This window comes from Bos grunniens, chromosome 27, assembly GCF_055505025.1.
Source record: "Bos grunniens cultivar Pamir isolate PY7600 chromosome 27, Bosgru_T2T1.0, whole genome shotgun sequence".
Classification (NCBI taxonomy): Eukaryota; Metazoa; Chordata; class Mammalia; order Artiodactyla; family Bovidae; genus Bos; species Bos grunniens.
The window spans coordinates 38,689,789-38,714,439 of record NC_141191.1 but is presented as its reverse complement, the minus strand read 5'-3'; the positions used below and the strand labels follow the sequence as shown (position 1 = coordinate 38,714,439).

The window sequence follows — 24,651 nt, the reverse complement described above, 5'->3', positions numbered from 1 at the left end:
AGAGGGGCAGAGTGACTGCTGGAGATTCCGGAAGAACCCTATCCACTCCGTATGTCTTTGTTTAGAATTGTAAAAGCCTCTCTCGCCCGCGCTAGGGCTTAGAGCTAACGGATCCTCAGGATCCCTTTAAGGAGGTTGAGACTAGGGTTTGAAAGGAAGATGGTTCTTCAGGTTCCCCTCCAACATCCAACTCCCAAATTCCTGTGATTCGTTGATGACATCAGGACCATGAATAATCAGCCTGGCCCAGAGCCAGGATGGGCTGGGCTGCTTCCACGGGGGAAATTCCTCCCCCTCTTAATGAAAAGAGGCCCGCCCCAGCTTGGCTCCTGCGGGGCCCAGTGTCCACTGGGCATCCTCCTGCCGCAGCGAAGCCCGCCCACCCAGGGCCAGCGACCCCACCCCCTGCCTTGAAATTTAAAGGAGGCTGGAGCCCTGCAGGGAGAGCCAGCCAAGGTCTTGCAGAGCCTGGCGCTGAAGACAACGCCTCTGGAGGAGGGAAGGCTCGGGCTCGCGGTAGGTTGTACTCCGTGCCTTTCTGTCCCTGGCTCCTCTTCTCTCTCTTCAAAGTCTTTCTGAGCCACTGAAGGAACGTTGACACCGAGGGGGCTGACTCCGTCACTCAGGCCAAAAGTGGGGTTCTCTAGAATCCATGTCTGGAGGGCGGTTTCTTTTTGAACGTGCATCCCACAGGGATGGGCTGAAGCGTTTGCGGGGGGCAGCGGCGGTCAGGGCAAGAGAGAGGGCACTAGGGATGTGTCTCCTGAAGCAGAAATATCTGCTCACACAGGGGAAAGTGAAAAGGGTGATCCAGACCCGCTCTGAGTAGATGGTGGGCCCCGCTCACGACTCACGGGCAAGAAACGGGAGACGGGCTGATGGGGTCAGAGCCCAGAGGATCCCGGGGGGTGTGAGCCCACTGGGAAACTGAGGCGGGGCTGGGCAGGGAACGACTTGCCCACAGAGGATTCACCAGGTGGGAAGTGCTGGGTGAGAGGAAGGGGGGAAACCGGCAGAGCGAAGCCTCGGAGGCCGGGTTTTGTCCTCTGGCGTTTTGCCCAGGATTCGAGGGGAGGGCTCTTTGAGGACTTTTCCAATTACAGAGGGAAATAGCAGAGTCTTCTCTTCCCTAAGCTCTCTACAGGAACTGTATCGGGCTTTCTAGGCTTTCACTGTTATTATCTTTATTTTCTTAACCTGCCAGAGAGGGAGGGAGGGAGGGAGGGAAGCAAGGCACTCTCAGGTAACTGATGACACGCTCAAGCCCAAAGCCGTGTGGTGGCGGTCACTGATGTAGACACAGTGGTGGCTCCCGCAGCTGGTGGATGACAGAAAAAACATTACACGCGTGTGTGTGTGTGTGTGTGTGTGTGTGTGTGTGTGTGCAAGCCCAGGAAGAAATTCTGAAATACAGCCGCTAAGTGGAGTTTCCTCAGAAGGGCTTCCTAGCAAGTCTTGCCTGGGGGCAGAAGACATAGATAACGGTCAGAGGAGCTGCCGGCTAAGTGCTTCCCGTGAGAGCAAAGCCAGACCTGGCGCCAGCAGAGATGCCACAAATAACTGAAATAGGAAGAGCTCTGTCCTACCCATCAACTGATTGCACCTAAACGTTCTCAGAGACGCCAGCCTGCAATCGCCGGCTCTTGTCACGAGCAAGCGAGAGCTTGCTCTCTGCCCGAATGGTCCAGGCTCTGTGCGGACGCTCGGTTTATTTTATAAACCGTCAGATCAGATTCTCCCAGTGAGGCTGCTCTCTGTGGCTTCTGCACTGGCCCGGGACAGTTCCTGCTTCTGGAGGAACAGAAATGGTCCCGTGATTAGTTTTCGCTCGTGGAGGCAGGACTCGGGGACCTGGGGACCTAGCATGTTGGTGAGCAGAGCTGGTGATCAGTACATTTCAAACGATTGTAAAGAGCAACCCAATCAGACTCCTGGCGGTGTGGCTTGAAGCCGTCATCGCCACGAAAGGCTTTTTGGGAGTGGGTGGCCAGGACCACAGGCCATCTGGGAAGTCACTGCCCAGGTGGGGCCTGTCTCTACTTCACCTCCAGGTGTTGTTCTTCTGGTCCTGCCTGGGGTTTTACAGCATGTGAGGGTTGGGCTAGACTGTCGTTTGAGAGGAGCACAGTTGGCTTTAAACTTCCAAAGCTTCCAGAGGGAGGGCAGGCTATCTTGGATCAGAGGCCGAGGGGACAACATGGCTCACGGGATGAATAGTAGGCTTGCTGTGTGTGCTAAGTCGCCTCAGTCGTGTCTGGCTCTTTGGGACCCCATGGACTGTAGCCCGCCAGGCTCCTCTGTACATGGGAGTCTCCAGGCAAGAATACTGGAATGGATTGCCACGCCCTCCTCCAGGGGATCTTCCCCACCCAGGGATCAAACCAGCATCTCTTATGTCTCCTGCATTGGCAGGTAGGTTCTTTACCGCTAGAGCCACCTGGGAAGCCCAGTAGTAGGCTTAGTTCCAGTCAAAACTCAAAATCCATGTGCCTCTCTGAATACTGAATATCTGGGAGAGGGAGGAGGGAACATTTGTGTCTTGAGTTGAAGTGTTCAGTTTCAATGACTCCCGGGCATATGCAGTCTCAGAGTAAAATCCGTATTTCCTATGAGTGATTTTCCGCCTTGTTCTGATAAGATAGCCAGAGTGGACAATGAATGATCGGAATACTCTGTTCATTCCTTCTTTGGCCTGTTCTCTTTGCACAGAGAAAAACTGTGTCCCTAGTTCAAGGCGGTAAAGCTCATCCTAGCCAACCAGCTCCCAAAACCAGGGGCTGGGTCTCCAGTGCAGCCAGATTAAAAGGTGAGGAGGATTCAGACTCACAGAAAGTTCGAGCTAGAAAGAATCTTCTAAACCATCTGCCCTAGTCCAACCCCCAAGTCCAGGCACAGGGTCTCCTGCTATTGGCCTAAGCGTCTACTTACATATTATGGACAGCACATTTTCTTAGTCATACTTCGTGCATTTTATATTCCACTTTCCCGCCTGCGAAAAAAACTTCTATAGAAGGGCATAGAGGGATAGATAAACAAACCTCTTGATTGCCTGAAAGTTGAGACTTAGGACAAAGTGGAAAGGAGCCAGGTGCTGGGCCCACAGCAGGCATTTTATAAACACTTTTGAAGGTGCAACCCAGGCAAGTTCTGGTTTTGATCATGATTCTCCAGAAAGTGATAGCGGCAGTTCTTCCTGGGGAACTGGTACAACTGGGGGGGTCTTTAGCAGCTGCCCACACCATCCATGCCAACAGCCGTGATCTGGAGGGTGAGTCTGGGCCACAAGTCCAGCTGTGCTGCACAGGATAGCTACGCGGTGCTCCACAGTGGCTTGGAGAGGTTTGTTTGGGACTTGACCTCTAAGACCTGATTGTGCTTGGAGACGCTGAAAGCCTACTTCAGTATCAGGCTAAACCCAGATCCTGGGAAGCCTTGGCACTGAGATCCTTTTCTGCTTATCGAAAGTAAAAGTGAAGTCGCTCAGCTGTGTCCGACTCTTTTCAACCCCGTGGACTGTAGCCTGCTAGGGTCCTCCATCCATGGGATTTTCCAGGCAAGAATATTGGAGTAGGGTGCCATTTCCTTCTCCAGGGGATCTTCTGGACCCAGGGATCAAACCCGGGTCTCCCTCATTGTAGGCAGACGCTTTACTGTCTGAGCCACCAGGGAAGTCTTATTCTGCTTATTACATGGCCGTAAACATTCCTTTAACTTCAGTTCAGTTCAGTTCAGTCGCTCAGTTGTGTCCGACTCTTTGCGACCCCATGAACCGCAGCACGCCAGGCCTCCCTGTCCATCACCAACTCCCGGAGTCCACCCAAACCCATGTCCATTGAGTTGGTGATGCCATCCAATCATCTCATCCTCTGTCGTCCCCTTCTCCTCCTGCACTCAATCTTTCCCAGCATCAGGGTCTTTTCAAATGAGTCAGCTCTTCGCATCAGGTGGCCAAAGTATTGGAGTTTCAGCTAGACATTAGGGAATCCAAGGTGACCTTCTCCTCCGAGGCGCCTACATCCTTAGAACTCTTGGGCTTTTCAAGCCACACTTCCTCCTAGGGACGGCCTCCTAGGGGCGCCCTCCTCAAAGGGAGAGCCTGGGGTGTGTGACTCACACTCCTTTGCACAAGGAAAGGTGTTTGTGCTGAAAGTTTAGGGACTCTGGCTGCTAGCTGCTGTGGGACCCTAAACAATGGTCCCATTTTAGGGCTTTGTCAGTGACACCCCTCCAGAGCTTGGCTCGCTCCCCCTTTGGCTTGATAAACAGACTGCATGGCATCCATTCCAGAAAGCTGACCAACCCACACCTCATCAGGAGTGAGCTCCATCTCCTCCTTCACATCCCGGTAGGACCCCTTCTTCCTCTGCCCGGTCACCTCCACCTCCTACCCCACCTCCGCACAGCACAGTGCTGGTGGCACCGAGCCAGGGTTGGCTAGCTATTTGTCTGTCCCCTCCTGAGGCTATGAGGTTTTTATAATTTTATTTATTTATTTTATTTTTGGTTGCGCTGGGTCTTGGTTGCCTCACTCGGGCTTTCTCTAGTTGCGATGAGCAAGGGCTCCTCCTTGTCGCAGGGCATGGGCTTCTCACTGTGGTGGCTTCTCTCATTGTGGAGCATGGGCTCCAGGGCACGCAGGCATCAGCAGTTGCAGCTTATGGGCTCCAGAGCAAGGGCTTAGTAGTCGTGACTCAGGGCCTTAGTTGCTCCAGGGCATGTGGGATCTTAGTTTCTGGACCAGGGATCAAACTTCACGTCCCCTGCGTCGGCAGTGGATTCTTATCCACTGGGCCGCCAGGGAAGTCCTAGGCTCTGCGGTGTTGAGGATGGAGCTTCTGTGTCTTTATATCGCAGATTCATGCCTGGGGCATGGTTGGCGCTCTTGCTTGGTGGTGCTACAGAATAAGTCACCGCCTATGAATTCAGGAAGGAGCAGACCAGAGAGCTGGGGCTTCCGGTTGAGGCGGATGGGATGAGAGATCTGATGGATACCAGGAGGATTGCCCCCAAGCCCTCTGGTTAGAGATGTTTGCAGGGGCAGTTCCTTGAAGGTGTGGGGAGAGGGCTTGGTAGGAAGCGAAACCCAGCAACCGACTAGGAATACTCTGAAACAGAAAGCCCGCCAGCCTCTGGCCTTTGCTGGCTATTCACAGGTCGTCCTGTTGACGGGAAAGAGGAACTCACTTTATTTGGCAGTAAGAGCCTAGGCCTGCCACATAAGCTGGGGGAAAGAGGGGCTTTGGCTTTGTTTTGTTTTCTGAGAAGCCCTGGTTTCCTCCTTTTCTTGCCTCATGTCCCTGGTTCTCAAACACACGTGTGGTCCGCATCAGATGGCCCTTATCAGCATCGAGGGCCTGACCTTCAAGCTGCCTTGGCCGTGAAGTCCAGCTTCCTCTGAGAGTCCTTAATAGCCCTGGAGTGGGTGGCATAAATAGGCCTGGGAAAGGCAAACAAAACAACACAAAAAGATTGAAAATAGGATAAAAGACACTACCCCGTGATCCGGGAAGTACAGGCTCCTGTTAATACTGATCTGTGCGTAAAGAAGAAGGGCAGGAAACTTGATTTCAGTCATCAGGAATCTGGGTACAGGTCATCGCAAGATGTTCAGATGATCTAGGAGGCGGGATTTGGTATTAACACTTGAACTCGATGATAACCCCATAGAACTTGGCTTCCTTTCTAGTCCCTGTTCCAGGGAGAGGCTGTAAACTTTGGCCTTCCTTCTAAGGGCACTCCTAGCAGTAAGTACAGTTAACTGTGCTGTGTACCAGCTGTACAAAGGGGCTTTACCTGCTTCTGTCCTAATCGCTAGCACTATCCAGCTGGTGGAAAGGACTGGACCACTAGAAAACCGGGAACACACACAGCCGGTAAGAGGAGGTTGGAGGGACTACGCTCCTTGCATTCAGATTGCCACCCTTCTCCATCAACAACTCTGAGCACATTCAGAACACGACAGTCCAGCATCAGGACCCAGTAAGAGTCATGGAAAGAGAGACGAGGGGGTTGTCCTATAGAGCTGGTTGCCCTGAGTCCCGACGCCTCCCTTTAGATGTGTTGCGTGAGAGCAGGTTCATTGCATTTTTTTTGAAGTTCGATTCTCTCATCCATTAAACAAGAGATAATATTGACTTAAATGATTTAGTGGATGCCTGACCCGCGTCAGCACTCCAGGACCCGATGAGTAAATGGCGCTCATCCAGACGCATTTCTCAAAACTGTGCTATCACGTCTCTGTCACGTGAGTCTCATAAAAGGCGGACAGATTCTGCGTAGGGTGATACGATGAACGTCTCCGATTGCCTTTTCCTGATTCAAGTGTGTTGAAATCTGGAAGGGAGACTGCAGAATTACCGGGTGATGGCGTATTTCATTACTGGTGGTGATGTTTGCTTTAGGGCGTGGAGGGAACACCAGAAACTGCCTCACTGCAGAACAAACTCTCTCTTAGATTAATGTGCAATTGCAGGTTTGCTGAGATTCACTCAGAGATCATATCTCCTTGCCCTGACTCACAGGGTTAGCTTTGCCAGCTGCACTTTGCATTTTCGTCACAAGGATCTAAGATTCTCTTGCTTTTACTGGAGGAGGAGGCAGGATGGGCTTCTTTTTTCCCAGATCCACAACTGCACTCCCTGAGTCCGTCCAGATAAGCAGGGTTACCTGGCAGAGGGTGGAGAAGTTCGGTGACGACAATGCTCAGGATAGATTGTTTTGAGTAGGTCAATGTCGTATAAAACTTAGACACAGGTCATGTGCCTATGGGGGCTTCCCAGCTGGCGCTAGTGGTAAAGAATCCACCTGCCAAGGCAAGAAACATGAAACACGGGTTAGATCCCTGAGTCGTGAAGATCCCCTGGAGGAGAGCATGGCAACCCACTCCAGTAATCTTGCCTGGAGAAATCCGTGGACAGAGGAGCCTGGTGGGCTACAGTCCGTGGGGTCGCAGAGTCAGACACGACTGAAATGGCTTAGCACGTATGTAGACATATATCTATATTTTAAAGATGCTTTGCAGACAGTTCCATCCTGAGTAATGAAGTGGAGATGTGGGAGTGGGTGGGAGGTGCCAGGAGAGGGCTTTATTCTATTTACCTCATAGGAACTGATCCAATTAGACAAGAAAGACTCCTCTCTTGTCCCTTAGGTATAAAGAATTCTGTTCAGAAAGAGAGAAAATAAGCTTTAGCACACAGGAAATTACCTTTAAAATTGTTTTTTAATTGGTGTATAGTGGATTTACAATGTTATGTTTGTCATAGTTATAACTATAACTGTAGCTATAGTGGTTCAGTTATACATACCTTGATTCTTTTTCAGATTCTTTTCACATATAGGTTATTACAGAATATTGAGTAGAGTTCCCTATGCTTTACCGTAGCTTCCTTATTAGTTATCTATTTTATATATAGTAGTGAGTATATGCTAATCCCAAGCTCCCAATTTACACCCCCCCCCCACCTCCCATGTCCCTTTTGGTAAAGAAGTTGGCTTTCAAAATCTGTGAGTGCATTTCTATATTATAAATAAGTTCATTTATATAATTTAAAAAATTAGATTCCACATATGAGTGATATCATATGATACCAGTCTTTGACTTCACTTAGTGTTACAATCTCTGGGGAAGAGCTAAGAATTGCTTCTGTGATGGCAGTTTTGGAAAATGGTTTCTATTCTGAGAGCATAAACTCTTAAAAAAAGTGTTAGTCTCTCAGTCGTGTCTGACTCTTTGGGAGAAGGAAAGAGCTACAGCCCACCAGGCTCCTCTGTCCATGGGATTCTCCAGGCAAGAATACTGGAGTGGGTTGCCATTTCCTTCTCCAGGGGATCTTCCCAACTCAGGGATCGAACCTGGGTCTCCCACATTGCAGGTAGATTCTTTACCATCTGAGCCACCAGGGAAGCCCTATAAAAAGGAGGACCCATGTAGGAGGAAGATGGGAATATAGCCATTACCCATAGAGCTAACGGCTCCGGCCCCGGGCTCTGACACTGGCACAGACACAGGTGCGCTTTTCTGTGGGAGTTCAGCCCCAATTTCCAAAGCCTGCCTCCTCCTCCCATCTCACCACATCTCTTGTCCTGACTCAGTGACGGGCCTTTGCTGTTTCAGGGAGTTCTGACCATCTCTTTTCTAATCTGTTGGCATCCGTCCGGGGCAGAGTGGTTGGGTGGGGGGAGGCAGGGCTATGTTTGTCTTAAAGCTGTGAGTCATTTTGGAGTATTAGTGTTCTTGGAGACTGATTTTCTCTTACTCAGATTTCCAGAGAGAGAGGCTTTACGAAGTAATAACAAACCAAGGCTCCTCTTTGCCAAAGATTAAGTGAGCCAGCCTTTTACGCTTGCAAAAATTCAATAGCCGTATCAACTGAACTTTATCTTTCCCTTGTAATTTCCATGGTCCTCCAGCTGGCTCAGTGTTTCTGCTTTGTTTTTGCTGCCAAGAGAAGCAGCTTTAACATCCCAGGAAATGTACTGTTTGTACCTAGAAGCATAGAACTTGATTGGTTGGTCCCAGATCTTTACCGTAGGTCACGTTATGGGATGTGGTTGAGTGTTTACATGAAAGCTCTCATCCCCACGGGTAAGTGTTTCACAGATCACACAGCACTTGCATACTCAGAACAGCAGAAATCGCAAGACGTCAGCCCTGGAGGAAGCCTTGAGAGTCTAGCCCACTTGATTTTGCATCCCTGGGAGCAGATTTGATGTTTCAAAACAAAGATGCTTTTTGGAAGGGCAACATATTAATTTTTTTTTTGGCCATGGCAAACAGCGTGTGAATCTTAGTTCCTCCACCAGGGATCGAACCCATGCCCCCTGCAGGGGAAGCCCAGAATCCTAACCATTGGACCCCCAGGAAAGTGCCAGCACATTCCTTTTGATACAGTCAAACCATATGCGAAGGAGAGTGTCTATGCTTTTCCCGAGAGCAGGCCTTTCGGGAGCAGGTGGTGGGAACAGGTCATGCGCCGGGCAGTGGGAGACCCTGCAGACAGCCCTCCACTGCACCCCCAGGCCCTTCCCCCGGCTGTCCTGCTGCGGTTCCCATGGCCTCGCCCCAGCCAGACTCCAGGGCCCATCAATCAGCACTCCCCCTGCCACCACTGCAGAAAGGAGTCCTGCGCTTCTGGCTGGCGAGATCGGTTTCCCAGCCACAAAGGCACCTTTGGCTCCTGGAGACCAGCCCTCCTCCCTGGTGACCAGACCATTGTTCTCCTCCGGAACAGTCATCACTCACGGCTGTTCAGAGGCCAGAGAACAGAGTCACTTTTTCTCTGTAGCCAAGAAGGGCCCTGCATGGCTTCTGTACAGATGGGGAGGTGGCAGCAGAGGAGGGGGCACCCTGGAGGCAGAGATTGCAGGCTGGTCCTCCACAAGGATGCCCACAGCCTGTGAATCCAGGCCACACTTTGCTTCCCACATGTCCTGATGTTTCTAACCTGCAGAGATTCTTTGTCAAGTTGCCGAGCTCTGTGTCTCCAGAGGTCTGTCTGCGGAGCCATTTGCAAATCTGCAAAAATTGACTTTATGTGCCAAGGTGGGCCTGCCAGGGCTGGGGCCTTGGGACCTTGGGGACCAGCGGTCTTAGAATCATTCCATACATGCCCAACTCCGACAGTGATGCTGCTGGTGACTCAGGGATTCTAGTCCCACAAAAGCCAGCCATCCCCGTCCTTGTGGTTTTCTTTTTCTTGTCTTTCCTCCCTCCCTCCTTTCCTTCCTTGCTCTTTTGTTTTTTGGATGTGGGCCATTTTTAAGGTCTTTACTGAATTGGTCACAATATGTTTTGGCTTTTTGGCTACGAGGCATGTGGGAATCTTAGTTCCCCGACCAGGGATCGAACTCACACTTCTGGCATTGGAAGGCAAAATTTTAACCACTGGACCCCCAGGGAAGCCCTTTCTTTGCTCTTTTAGTTCTTTGATTCTGGGAAACTATTAAATACAGTAAAAGAAAAGGAACACACCAAAAAGATGACAAGTTTTGGGTTTACAAAATGAGCCTGCAAGAGGTTTCTTGTGCTTTATTTCTCAAATCTTCCCTCCTTCCAGTCTCACATGGGCACAGGGCGCCTCTCCCTTTGGTGGGAACTTGTGGTCTAGGGTTGAGGTCCACAATTCCCCAGGGTCCTGAGTGCTTCCTGAATTTCTGGGGTCACTCGCTCTTTGTCCAGACGCTGCCCCCAGACCTCTGCACCTCCCTCCCCACAAAGGCAACACCAGGACTCGCTTTGCCTCCTTGTCTCGCTCCCTTGTCTCGGGAAGGCGCTGACTGTAGGCAGGATGACTCATTTCTTTGTCATCCTCTCGCCCTACTCGGCCCGTCCAGCTGTTCCCATCGCTTCTGTGCAGCAAGGATGGAACGTCACATGGTCTGTGTGAGGCTCTTTGGCACTGGGTCAGCTCCAGGCCTCGCAAGGCCAGAGAAGCAGAGGAAGATAAGGACTGACAGAAGACAGACAGGCTCCGACTGTCCCAGAGCAGAAGACAAAAATACGCCCCTTCTGCTGAGTCTTCAGTTGCAAAAGGGTCTGAGGCGCTGCAGCTGTTGGGTCCTTTACCCTCAGGCCTAAGTGCATCCCTCCCCCTATCAGCCCACTCCCTGCCCAGGGGGCCCCTCCCCCCATCTGTCCAGTGAATGCAAAGGTCTTAATGCTCCACTTGTCACTTTGCAATTTTCCAGCATCTAGACTTCTGCTTCACGTAGGGCCCATTCACGTGCCCCTTGAATGTGCTCCATTCAAGAAGGACCTTGAATTCTTGAAATGACAGTCACTTGATGACGGGCATCCAGAGAAAAGACAAGCCCCCCATCTAGGGGGAACGAACTTGCTGGAAGCCCTGGCTTATTGTCAGACAAGAGGAAGAGGAGCCTGGTTCCCCAGTCACAGGCTGGTTCATTGCTTCATTCAGAATTTCTGCCAAGAGCCCTGGGCAGGCAGACCTCTCCCCATCCCAAGGCTTGGCTGAGATAATAAAGCTGGGACACCTACAATGTGAAACATGATTAACAGCAGGAAGAGAGAGGGGGAATGTGTTTATGAAGAGCTATTTTTAAAGATTCAAAGTACTGGGATAACTGGGGAAATTTTGAGAAAGGGGAAACTGGAGGAATGCTGAGCACCAAAGTCAGGGGTGATGGCCTGTGATCTGAAGACTCCCCACTCCGGGTCCTGTTCGGATGCCCTCAACCCCTAGGTCTTCCTTCTGAAGCTGCCTGGGACCAGCACATGCCAGCAGGCTTCCTGCTCTGGGTGAGAAAAGGTCCCACCCCACTCCCCAGCCCCTGCAGAACACCCTGCCCTGCCCGGGAAGGGCCTCCCCCGGGGACAGGCCAAACTGGAACAAAGACCCAGATCCTGGCTTCTTTCTATTTCTTGTGTAGAGAGGGAGGGGCGCGCTGGTTGGCAAGACGCCCTCTGAGCCCGAGGAATCTTCCCGGACAGTTCCGTCCCCCTCCTCCTCCCACAGCTCTGTGCGCGCTTTGCCTGTCACCAGTAGCCCCAGGAGGTCACTGGGGCACAGATCGGCTCCCACCAGCCTCCTGCTCCTTGTTTTCTCATCCTTGCTCTGAAGGGGGCTTGTGGCCATGTGAGAGGACAGCATCTCTAACAGAAAGGAGCCCGAGCCAGTGCTGGGGTCCAAGTCCTGGGTGCTCCGAACCAAGCGGGCCCTTCGGATGCTTGGGAGGAAGGGAGTGGGAGGGGTGGGAGCAGAGTTGTTGTGACTGAGGGGAAATGAGTCAAGGGAAGAAGAAGAGCCCTAGTTTAATCCTTGCCGACGAGGGAGCGAGTGAGGCTGCCAGACCACAAAATAACACCCCAACCGACTAACCCACTGTGAGCAGCTGAGGGCCGGAGCCCTAGCTAGGACCAGGCAGATGGAACCAGGGACGTGGGGCCAGGAAGATTTGACTTTGAACACCCAAACCAGATGCCGCCCCTCCTCTCTGCAAAACTGCACTTCATAGGGCCTAAAGGAGGGCCTACTAAAGGAGGCCGGCTTCCCGATGGAGCAGGGAGGCAGTGGTGGAGGAGACTTCCCTTTGTTGGACAAGGAGATGTGGAAGTCCTCCGGGACTGGGCTCAGGCCATCTGAGGAGAGCTGGCTCTGAGATATGCCAACCCCAGATCTCCTATGACTTCCTCTAAAAAAGTCAGAGAGCGGACATTGCTGTGGGTCCATCTAGTCAACCGCAGGGCAGGAGCTCACTTCAAGGGAAACTGGGTTGCAGCCAGTGCCAGAGGTGGTGTCAGCCTTCAGCCCACAGACATGTCTGAACAAAGCCATCTTCCGGCAACCCGTGTCCATTGCTAGATGCATGGATAAGCAAGATGTGGTCCATTTACTCAGTGGGATATTATCCAGCCTTAAAAATGAAGGAAAGTCTAACCCACGTTATAGCTCGGACGGACCTGAGATCATCACACCCAGTGAAATGTCAGACGCAAAAGGACAGATATAGTAGAAGTCCGTTTACATGAGGCACCTGGAGTAGTCGGATTCATGGAAAGAGTAGGTAGGATGGTGGTTTCCAGGGGAGCAGGGATTTGGGGTTTTCAGGGTACAGAGCTTCAGTCTGGGAAGATGAATGTTTGGAGTTGGATGGTGGTCATGGTTGCACAAGAATGTGAGTGAACTTAATGCCGCTGAACTTCCACTCAGAAGTGGTTAAAACGGAAAATATTTGTGTTCTGTGTATTTAACCACAAATATATATATATGAGAACAAAAACACCATCTCCCAGACGCTGGCCGCGGCCTCTCCTGCCCTGGGAGCCAACGCGGGGAGGACCGACTGGCTTCTGAGCTCTGCTGCCCGCGGGGACCTCTCACGTCTCACGCTTATTTCCCCCTCTTCTTCCAGAATTTGCGGGACGCTCAGAGGAAATGATGAACGCAATGAAGACAGAGTTCCTGTGCGTGCTGCTGCTCTGTGGAGCTGTCTTCACGTTGCCCAGCCAGGTAGGTGTGCACTCGTGTCTGTGCTGGAACACACTGGGACACACTCCCCTCGGTGGACAAGGCTTGAGATCCAGGCTTCAGGCGGGAACCCTGCGCATCATTCTGGCTCGAGTAAGCTCCGCTGCTCGGTGGTTTCTTTGGAGCTGTTTTCAAAGGATTTGCTTGAATGAACCCATGAAGTATTTTTTTTTTTTTTTACAAGTTTTTTTTGGCCGTGCTGGGTCTTTGCTGCTGCACCGGGGCTTTCTCTAGTTTTGGAGAGCAGAGGCTACTCTGTTGCGGTGCATGGGCTTCTCAAGGCGATGGCATCTCTTGTTGCGGAGCATGGGCTCTAGGCGCACCGGCTTCAGCAGGTGCAACACAGACGCTCGTAAGTTGTGGGTCTCGGGCCCTAGAGCGTGCAGCCTTCAGTACCTGTAGCTCCCGGGCTCTAGAGCACAGGCTCAGTAGTGGTGGTGGATGTGCTTGGTTGCTCCGTGGCACGGGGGATCTTCCCAGACCAGGGATCGAACCTGCCTTGGCAGGTGGATTCTTATCCACTGAGCCACCTGGGAAGTCAGAATCTGTGAAGTTTTTATAAAAGTGCAGGCGCTGTGAGCAAGCTGCCTGTGTATTGCTTACCATCTAGTTAGGACGTGCTCTCCAAAGATCCCCAGCAGCTAAGAGCATCATTCAGGCCAAGCCCACGATTCAGGCCAAGTGAGCGATGCCCACACAGCAGGATTTTAGAGACGGGGACACAGAGGAGATGGCGTGACGGCACACATCCCCACTAACCCACGGGTGGCTATTTTCATCTACAATTAATTAAAATGAAATGAAACTTAAACTCACTTCAGTTACATGACATAGGAGTGCTCAGTCATCACGTGTGACCAGTGGCTGCCGTATTGCACGGCACGGGTATTAAACCTTTCACCACTGAGAAAGTCCTTCTGGACAGGACTAGGCTAGAAAGGGAAGAAGGATCAGAGGGAAGACAGGTGTGCACAGTGCACCTGGACCAGGTACTTGAGAGGAGTGCTCTGGACAGGTGGGTTGGTGGCGGTCTTCTGGTTTGACCACCTTGATTCTTCAGACACCTGCATGCGCTAACCCTTCCTCCGCCCCTGGTTTCTTAGCAGGAAACCTACAGACGACTCAGGAGAGGCGCCAGATCGTACAAAGGTGAGATGTCGCTGGGGTGGAGGGTGGTCCACAGACGCAGGGTCAGGGTCAGGGTGCCTGAGGCTCCAGCGGGGATTTTCTTCCACGTGACCTGCTTACTCAAGCTCCATGAAAGTCAGAGTCTGGAGAGATGCCTGTGTCCTCTCTTATCACTCACACAGGAACAGGTATGCTGGCAAGGTGCCAGGATGTCAGGGAGTCACACACTGCTGGGAGCCCAGTGGCCCAAAGACCAGTTACACAGTTGAGAATGGAGCCCAGAGAGCCTGAGTGACTTGCCCAGGGTCACACAGCCCCCAGGCCGCAGGGTCCTCCAGGGTCTTTCCCTGGGCTGTGATCCCCTTCCCCCCCAGAATCCACGCAGCATCTCTGTTAACTAACTTCTCTGTGCCTTCGTTGCTTTGGTTGGTAATTCAGAGATGACCAACCTGGGTTTCTTTATTTCATGGCAGTGCTGTGGGAAGATCTTCTCTGTAAGGCCATGTCTAGAGTTGAGACTAAAACTGCATGCACCATTCCCACTAGGATCCCAAGAATAAAAGATGCTTAGGCCCGAGTGTCTTGAACCTGATATGAAGAACTGCAGGTCCCAAATTACCCCTCCTCCCTCAGGACCTACTTCCCTTGGGTCTGGAAGGCTCTGCAACACCCGCTTAAGGTGGAAGCTTCCCCAGAGTCACGGCTTAACTCTCACTGCCTTTGGCATCAGACAGCTCAGCCTTTCCTGCCCTCCTATCTTGGCGCCAACGGGCCTGCTGAAAGAACGGCAGTGCCACTGACCATGAGCCCATGTCACTTCTTCAATCCACTAAAAGTTACAGACTTTTTGAGCTGGCATTCTGATTTGCAAACAGAGAGAGAAAAAGGGAACACCTATTAATGGGACTCTTTCCACTATTTTCATTATATCAGAAATACTAACAGAAGTAGCACATTTTCTGCATAGATTAAAATATCACTTTTCTTTGATTGGGGCCAGAATTGCATCATCTCAGTGTGAAAATACTCATGTGAATCAAAAGTTCTTGTAGGCAATTGCATACATGTGCCTCTTTTTTGATGAATTAAAATGAAAAATTAGAGTATTACTTAATAAATGTGTCTTGATGAATAAATTCTTTCAAAATAAGGTCCCATCAGAGGAAAAACAATTAAAGAGCTCTTTCTTAATTGTTTTTCACAAGTGGGTTTCATGTTTCAGTGAAACTAACATAAGGAGACAGTAGAAATACGCCATTATATTTTATTACTTATTTCAAGAAAATAACTGATTTTCATGGGAAATTAAATGTAAAGGTCACATAGTCATATGGAAAATAATATTGGCACATGCCCCTAATAAGCTGGATTTGAAAGTGGTTTTTTTTTAATTTTAAATGAAAGGGGTCTTTGGTGACAAAATATGGGATATTTGTTGTCTTCTGCTGAGAGCAAGGAAGGAATAAAGGATGGATTTTCCTGAGACTGAGCAGGACGAAGAGGGGAAGCGTCAGTGTGGGGTGAGTGGGGCCCTAAAGAGGCCGGCCTGTCTGTCATTACAGTGACCTGCAGAGATGGAAAAACGCAGATGACGTACCGCCAACACGACTCCTGGCTGCGACCCCTGCTCAGGGGCAACCAAGTGGAGCACTGCTGGTGCGACGGCGGCCGGGCCCAGTGCCACTCGGTGCCCGTCAGAAGTGCGTGTCCATGGTCCCCAGCCCGCCCAGCCCTCTAACAGGGCCTCAGTTTGCTCATGTGTAAAATGGGAGAACAGTTGTATAGACTGTGGGGTCGGCTGTGAAGAGTCAATGAGTTTGGTTTCTGTAAAGTGCTCAGAATTGCGCCTGTGGGGAGGGTGCCCTCTCTTCAACTTTGACTCATGTATTCTTGGGGTGCCTGGAGAGTAATTTGGGGTTCTCTTGCTTCTACTTGGCAGGTTGCAGTGAACCTTGGTGTTTCAATGGGGGGACATGTCGGCAGGCCCTCTATTCTTCAGACTTTGTCTGCCAGTGCCCAGAAGGGTTCATGGGGAAGCTCTGTGAAATAGGTGAGTGGTGGGCGGGTGTCTATGAGATGAGGACCTACCAGGGGAAATCCTACCTGCAAAATGATGCAGAAAGGAGAGCAAAGTGTGGTGTGATGATGGAAGGGTCAGGGTGGGGTGGGATCACCTGAGGGTGGTCAGAGCCCCGGGATTGAGTCTGGAGCCTGGCGCTGCCTCTGCAGGGATGACAGAGGTGGCGCTGAGCCCCTGTGGAAACTAAATGAAAAAGGGGTTCACGTGGGATGTGTCGTGTGTCCCACTTCCCATCAGATGCTACCGCCACGTGCTATAAGGACCAGGGTGTCGCCTACAGAGGCACGTGGAGCACGGCAGAGAGCGGGGCTGAGTGCGCCAACTGGAACAGCAGCGGCCTGGCCATGAAGCCGTACAGCGGGCGCAGGCCCAACGCCATCAGGCTGGGCCTTGGGAACCACAACTACTGCAGGTGAGACAGCCTCCTCGCCCCCAGGAGGGTTTCCTCTGGTGAGAAGCTGGGGCAGTCACGCAAAGACCTGTGTCAGGGTTTCCAGAGGAGCGGAACCCACAGGAGGTACACATATACAGAAACAGAGATATACATGCTCGTGGTGGTTCAGTTGCTAAGTCGTGTCAGACTCTTGTGACCCCTTGGACTGTAGCCTACCAGGCTCCTCTGTCCATGGGATTCTCCAGGCAAGAATACTGGAGTGGGCTGCCATTTCCTCTCCAGAAAGTTATATCTATATATATAGATATAGATACATATATACCTATATAAAGAGATATAAATATATTTCTATCTACATAAAGAGATTTATTTTAAGGAGTTGGCTTTCATGACCATGGGGCTGGCACGTCTGGAATCTATAGGCAGCCCCCTCCCCAAGCTGGAAACTCAGACCCAACTTGACACTGCAGTGTGAGACAGAATTTCTCAGCTTTTGCTCTTAATATGCCTTCAGCTGACTGGATGAAGTTAGCTGACCATATACATGAACCACATGGACACATCCCTTTCCAGCACCACCAAGGCTGGCATTTGATCGAACGACTGGGTGCAATAGCCCAGCCAAGTTAACACATAGAGCGCATCATCACAATCCACCCCTTGTCAATGTGGCAGCCATATGCATCTCTGTAAACCATGTTTAATCTCCCAATAAAGGTGATTACAAAGTCATACCTCCACCCAACACGATCAGACTCTCCTATGTACAACAAACATAAATAACCCTCTCCCCAGAAGAGAGCGAGGCGTCCTCGGCCTGAGAAACAGGGTTAACTGTTCACTTCCCCTGGCCTTCCCGGCTGATTTTTCAGAAACCCGGACCAAGACTCAAAGCCCTGGTGCTACGTCTTCAAGGCAGGGAAATACGTCTCTGAGTTCTGCAGCACTCCAGCCTGCGCTAAGGGTAAGTGCAGCCTCCCCAGGGCCCCTACGGCCTCACGGAGTCCCAGGTGGGGTGGGGTTGGGAAGGGAGATCTGGAGGACAAGGCTGATGGTCCTTCTGCAAATGAAGAGACAAAGGAGCGAATTGGTCAGTCACTTTGGCATCAGAGGAAGGAAGTCAAGAGGCTTAGGTCCTCATCAGGCTTGGCCTCTAACTAGCTGTTTGACCTGGAGCCACTCTCTGCACCCCGCTGACCCTCAGTTTCCTTGTGGACAGAGAAGATGGGGCTCTACCGGTGGTTTCCAGGCCTTTTGGGAGTGTGCAAGTTCTCTCTTGTTTGATTAATTGGCCTATTTCTCAAGATCTCGCTCTGTCTCTGAAGATTTTTAATGTGAGAAAATTTCCCAGAATTAAAAAGTACTCAGCTACAAAAAGACACCATGAGTTCACTGGTGCTTTCCAAAATAATGATGCTATTTAATCACAATAGTGTAAAAATATGTTTCAAAGTTCTAAATATACATGTATAAAAATGCACATTCAGGCTAAAAGTGATGCTGATAGACTTGTGAATTTGAGAGCTCTTTAGAATAACTTTAATCCTGGAGAAGGGAAGAGCTACCCACTCCAGTATTCTTGCCTGGAGAATCCCTGTGGACAGAGGAGCCTGGTGGGCTACAGTCTATGGGGTCGCACAGAGTCGGACACGACTGAGCGACTAAGCAGAGCACAGCACAGTGTAACTCTAAAGCATCCTGCCCACCCCTAGATCTGGCATAAACTGGGACTCACTGGTACCGATGCTCTCAAAGGCCCCTCCTCACTGGGTTACTGGTGCCTGCGAGTGTCCTGTGTCAGTTTCAAATGCGGAGAAAAGAGGATAATATGGGGGCAAATACGCAGTATCCGAAGGTTCATACTCTTGCTTCCCTCCCAAGTCCAATAAATCCTTCAAGGCCCTGGCAGACAAAATCCGAGAAAACTGGGCCAGCCCACATGTCCCCCCACAGAAGACCCCAGGTTGACAGCAACCTGTCAAGTAGAAACAAGGAAACCCTTAACAGCCTTCCAGGCAGCTCTAATCAATCCCCACTAGCTGAACTGGGCAGCCTTTCCTGAACCTGAATATCCCTCAGAGTCTCCCTTAACACAGCCCAGTGATGGGGGGGCTGGCACCAGATGGAACCGCTGACCACCCTGAGCAAAAGCATTTGAAGGAGAGTAAAGGCCCAGGTGGGCAGGCTGGCCCGCCCCCCCCCCCCGCCCCGGAGCCCCAAGCCACAGCCCCAGGCTTCAGGCCCTGCTGCAAACCCCACTTGCTGCTTGGGCACTTGAGCGGCTGTGTTTCAGTTTGGATTTCCTGCGTTTCAGTTGCAGAAGAAGATGGGGACTGCTACACTGGAAACGGGCTGGCGTACCGCGGCACCCGCAGCCACACCAAGTCTGGGGCCTCCTGCCTCCCGTGGAATTCTGTGTTTCTAACCAGCAAGATTTACACCGCCTGGAAGAGCAACGCCGGGGCCCTGGGCCTGGGGAAGCACAACCACTGCAGGTGCGCCCCCTGGGCCCCGGGGGCGTGTCCGCGCGGAGGGCGGGGCGGGGCCGACGCGGAAACTCACACGTGAAAGGCACATGGGTGGGAGGCAACGGCTGCTATGGTCGGACCCATATCCCAAGCTAAGAGGGGCTGCCGTCACCTGCTCCATCCTCCCGAGGGACATCTGGGAGCACATCCCAGCACAGCTGGGAGATGAGAACAAAATGCAGAAGATAGGAGTGACTTCCTAGGTGGTGGTGGGGGATCTATGGCAGAGCCCAGCCCAGGGCTCAGGGTCGTCCCCCATCACTCCCCGCTCCCCGCCCCGCAGTGGGCTGCCTTCCCCTCTTCTCTGGCTTGTGATGCGATTGGACACCATCCCTCCTCACGCCCAGGAATCCCGATGGGGACGCCCAGCCTTGGTGCCACGTGTGGAAGGACCGCCAGCTGACCTGGGAGTACTGTGATGTGCCCCAGTGCGGTAAGGCCAGCTCCCCTTACCCAGCATTATTCTTGCCCGTGTCCTCCGCCGCTTCCCACATCTGGGAAGCTGTCTGGTTCAGGCTACGCAGCGGCCCGCTTTTCAGGAAGGCTGGACCTGGGTGGGGAGGGGGCTTGCCCGGCTGGAGCCGTGGTGGATGGCGATGCTGTTGGGCAGGTGATGGGAGGGGCAGGAGAAAGGAAAGGATGCAGCCATTTCTCATGGATGGCATCGGGCTCCAGGCTGCTCTCTGGAGATGCCTTGTTAGTAGTGATGGCAGCCGGGATGCGGGGAGGAGGGAAGCAGAGGCTCCATCACTCTGTACAGATGCTGCAGAAGCGCAGCCGTGGGTGGAAACCTGGGTTCCCAGACGAGACACTGGCCTGGGGCTTGGGGACCTCGCCCAGGCCCGCAGGTCTGAAACTGCGCTCTGTCCTCCCCTCCGCAGTCACCTGTGGCCTGAGACAGTACAAGCGGCCCCAGTTCCGCATCAAAGGAGGCCTCTTCGCGGACATCACCTCCCACCCGTGGCAGGCCGCGATCTTCGTCAAGAACAGGCGGTCCCCGGGAGAGCGGTTTCTGTGTGGGGGGATCCTGATCAGCTCCTGCTGGGTGCTGTCGGCCGCCCACTGCTTCCAGGAGAGGTAGGGATGCGCACCCAGCCGGCCTACCGTCCCGCTAAGGCCTCGGACCAGGCCCAATACGGAAGAGCATCCTCACACCCGTTTTTCCATTCAGGTACCTGCCTCACCATCTCAAGGTGTTCCTGGGCAGGACGTACCGGCTGGTCCCTGGAGAGGAGGAACAGACGTTTGAAGTAGAAAAATACATCATCCACAAGGAATTTGATGATGACACTTATGACAATGACATCGGTAAGATGTCCGGCTCTCCCTGGCTCCAGTTAGACCCCCCAGACCCACACTGCCCTCCTCCTCCTCCCAGGCCCCCGGCCCCTCCCTCCTCTCCCCGGAAATCCCCACTCTCTTCCTCAATCCCCCACTCCCAGCGCTGCTGCACCTGAAATCAGACTCGCTGACCTGCGCCCGGGAGAGTGCCTCCGTCCGCACCATCTGCCTCCCAGACGCCAGCCTGCAGCTGCCCGACTGGACGGAGTGCGAGCTGTCCGGCTATGGGAAACACGAGTCCTGTGAGTGGGAGGAAGTCGCTGTGCCATCCTGTCTGTCTGGGGGCAGCGTCGGGGGCGGGTGCTGACCAGAGAGAGGAAAGAGCGGTCCTGAGAGTGTCCAGTCCAGCCCCGGGGCAGGCTCTGCCACTATGATAGTCTGGGCAAGTTCCTGCTAAGTGAAGCCCCGCCATCCACCTTCCCAGCCAATGGCCCAGTCGGTCAAGAGAGAGGTCTGAGTGGCAGGAGAGCTTTAAGGGCTGAAGATTTCAAGGAGGTTTCGATAAGACATGGAGCGAGCTTAGTTAAGGGTGCGGTTCCTAGACTCTGCCTGCCACCCAGCAGCCCTCACCCTGCGCCTGGTGAACCCTGTGATCCAGGCTGGATTTTTCATTTCATGTTGCTCCAAGCCTCAGTTTCCTCATTGGTAAGAATGAATAGATTGTATGAGGCTTAAATGAGATATTAGGTTAAACCAGTGGTTCTCAGCTAGGGTGCTCTTGCCTGCTAGGCAACATGTGGCAATGTCAGTTATTGTGACGACCCAGGATGGAGGTTTATACCCACATTTAGTGAGTAGAAGCCAGTGAAGCTTCCTGGTGGCTCAGATCGTAAAGAATCCACCTGCATTGCAGAAGACCCTGGTTTGATCCCTGGGTCGGGAAGATCCCCCGGAGAAGGGCATGGCAACCCACTCCAGTATTCTCGCCTGGAGAATCCCATGGACAGAGGGGCTTGGTGGCTATAGTCCACGGGGTTGCAAAGAGTCAGACATGACTGAGGGACTAAGCACGCGCACACAAAAGCCAGGGATGCTGACAGACATCTGCAATACACAGTGCAGCCCCTGCAAAACCTGTTCAGTTCAGTTCAGTTCAGTCACTTAGTCGTGTCTGACTCTTTGCGACCCCATGACTCGCAGCACGCCACGCCTCCCTGCCCATCACCATCTCCCGGAGTTCACTGTTATCTGGCCCCAAATGGCACTTGTGCTGCTCTTGAGAAACCCTGGGTGAAACTCTATGAAATTGCCAGAGTTTGCCCACCCTTCTGCAGGTCAAAAGGGTAATATATTGGCAATTTCGTAGGATTCAACTTAATACACGTAAAAGATTAATCAGTATTAGCTATCATCACAAAGTTCAGCTTTCTCCTTCCAAAAGGTTTCTAAATAACTTTCCCTAAAGTCACAAGCTGTCTTCCTGTTCTCTTTCAGCTTCTCCGTTCTTTTCCGAGCGGCTGAAGGAGGCTCACGTCAGGTTGTACCCATCCAGCCGCTGCACTTCCCAACACTTGTTTAACAGGACCGTCACCAACAACATGCTGTGTGCCGGAGACACACGGAGCGGTGGGGACCACACAAACCTGCACGATGCCTGCCAGGTAAGTGCCGGCGGGTCTCTTCTCCTGAGCACCCCCCCATCCAAGGGCAAAAGTGTTTCTCAGCCAACTGGTTCCTAACCAAGAAAAAAAAGTTACAGCCAGAAAGCAGTGATTCATCTGGGGCGGGGGATGGGATCTAGATGAGAGCCTCAGAGAATAAAGCAACTGGAGCCAAGATCAAAGTCACCCAAACTGAAGACATCTAAACGGCAGTAAATTTCCCCAATGTCTGCACCGGAACCCCCGCCTGATACAGGATTTCCTGTAAGCCCAGGCAATTAAACAACTATCAAAGTGATGGATAAAGCCACACAAGTTAAGACAGCTTTGGTTTATGTGGGTGCTGGGGAATCGGGGTCTCTTGGTAGCGTGGGAGGAACGGCAGCTTCCTGGAAATAGGAGAGAGATGATCTGTGAGAAAGAAATTTTAGGAACTTGAATTCAGCCCTCTGATGAGGTTTCCCCCTGGGAAAGCACACCATTACAGGGTCTCTGGGTTGGCGTCCCCATCAGAGCTGGTACATACCTGTATTTCATGATAACTCTGAGTGTAAGACACAGACCAGTGTAAGGTAGGACCTAATGGAGCAAAGGAACCCTCAACGCGGGGCTGTTTTTACGTCCACTGTGCTGCGGGCTCTCACTGAGGCTGGGGGATGGGGGCGTGGCTGGAGGCAGTGGGGCTGCGCGCTCCCACTGAGGAGTGCCCAGTTCTGATGCGGGGATCACACCCGCATCTCCTCCTCTTGCCTACGTGACAGCCTTTGGTCTCTTTTTGAAAGGTTTTCTCAGCACCTCCACCACCTAGCTCGACAGTCATAAAAGGTTGTGTGCAAAGTGAAACCATGATCTATCAGCTAGCGTCAAGTTAAAAACAAGTCATTTCAATTAAATAAGACAATAACAGCTAATGATTGCCAGGAGTTCTACTCAATGCCCTACATTGTTCTCAGGAGCTTTTCAAGCTTTCTTCCAGTTAATTCCCATAACCTCATAAGGGAAGTACTATGATTTCTGTTTTAGATCATTATTACTTAGTATCATTCAGGTAAGAATACTGAAGTCCAGTGGCCTAGGGCCGCACAGCTAGTGGTGGCTTTACCACCCGGTGGGGATGAGGTATCGCTAGTGGTAAAGAATTTGCCTCCCAGTGCAGCAGACGCAGGAGACCTGGGCTCGATCCCTGGGTTGGGAAGTTCCCCTGGAGAAAGAAATGGTAACCCACTCCAGGATTCTTGCCTGGAAAAAGCCCATGGACAGAGGAGCCTGGCGGGCTACCGTCCATGTGATTGGAAAGAGTCGGACATGACTGAGCACTTGTCAGCAATGTCTGAGCTCAAGTCCACTTTACAACAAAACTACAACCGAATTCTGTAATGGTCCGAGATTGGGGAGGTAAAATTTCCCTCCCTGAAACTGAGCACGTTGAAGGATACATATTAGTGCCTCATATTAGTGGTATGTAGAATACATATCAGCACTACAAATATTCACCCTAACATCCCCGCAAAGAGTCTGCACTTTTGCACACAGCTGACCTCTTCTCCCTTCTGCAGGGTGACTCGGGCGGCCCCCTGGTGTGTATGAAGGACAACCACATGACCTTGGTCGGCATCATCAGCTGGGGCCTGGGCTGCGGGCGGAAGGACGTCCCGGGCGTGTACACCAAGGTGACTAACTACCTGGACTGGATCCGAGACAACACTCGCCCGTGACCAGGGACACCCGTTTCCCACTACGTCACAGAGACCCCGCTTCTCCCACCTCTGAAGACTCACCGCGGCAGGGCCTTCTTTACACAGCGGAAGTGGGGGGAGGGTGTAGTTTCACAGGTACTTTTCCATTTTGGAAGTTTTCAGGGCTTAAGGGCTGAACTGTACTGTCAGACGGGAAGATGGATAAACGCCAGTCCCTCGTGGAAAACCACTCCCCAGGGCGGAAGCCCGCTTCCTCCTCTATGCACACGAGCGTCTTTGGAAAGGGGACCACAAAGATGAAAGCATGTCTCAGTAGGCAAAGATAACTCGAGCCTTCGGGAAAGAAGGGTTAGACGTATTCTACTGGGAATAGAATGTCTATTTATAGTCCCAAGGAAGCCCAGCAGGAACCTCCTACCAAGGGATGGGCTGGCTGGCCAGACCACGTTCCTCGACTCCAGCCCTTAAGTCAAGTGTTGGGCTCTCCTTTTGCAGCTCTTGGAGGGAATCCTGTTGTGTATAGTGTAATTCTCTTTCTTTATATGTTTCATGATAGAACCAGGAGACACGTATCATTTTAATAACTGATAAACTAGGCTCTCGCATATTTATATCAGTTCATTTTTGTTTGTACTCTGTTGCCACTACCTGTATGATACCGTACTGGAATAATAAATTCTGATATATTTTTCACATATTTTCCCCAATCAGAGTGGAATCTTTCTGTTACACACAGTACCTTCACAGCTTTTATTCCTTACTCGCGTCCACATTCTTGGAATCATTGGGAATATTTCCTTTCATTGGCTTCCTAGGTGGTGCTAGTGGTAAAGAACCCACCTGCCAATGCAGGAGACATGAGAGGAGAGTTTGATCTCTGGGTCGGGAAGATC

The 24,651-nt window shown here is 51.9% G+C and overlaps 1 protein-coding gene across 2 annotated transcripts; it reads left to right on the top strand.

Moving 5' to 3' along the window:
• Positions 1-439: 439 nt before the first annotated feature.
• Positions 440-24,455, top strand: PLAT (plasminogen activator, tissue type). Of its 2 annotated transcripts, none has more exons than XM_086380438.1 (14): positions 440-516; positions 12,874-12,971; positions 14,096-14,138; positions 15,680-15,817; positions 16,057-16,167; positions 16,435-16,609; positions 17,464-17,555; positions 18,906-19,086; positions 19,467-19,552; positions 20,001-20,196; positions 20,291-20,427; positions 20,562-20,702; positions 21,895-22,061; positions 23,618-24,455. In XM_086380438.1, exons 2-14 carry the CDS (start codon positions 12,897-12,899, stop codon positions 23,774-23,776), a joined length of 1,701 nt encoding a protein of 566 aa, XP_086236564.1. In that variant the 5' UTR covers positions 440-516; positions 12,874-12,896; the 3' UTR covers positions 23,777-24,455. The 2 variants fall into 2 exon arrangements, with proteins under 2 accessions (XP_086236564.1, XP_086236563.1); XM_086380437.1 differs by having other exon boundaries at positions 14,093-14,138.
• Positions 24,456-24,651: the final 196 nt, after the last annotated feature.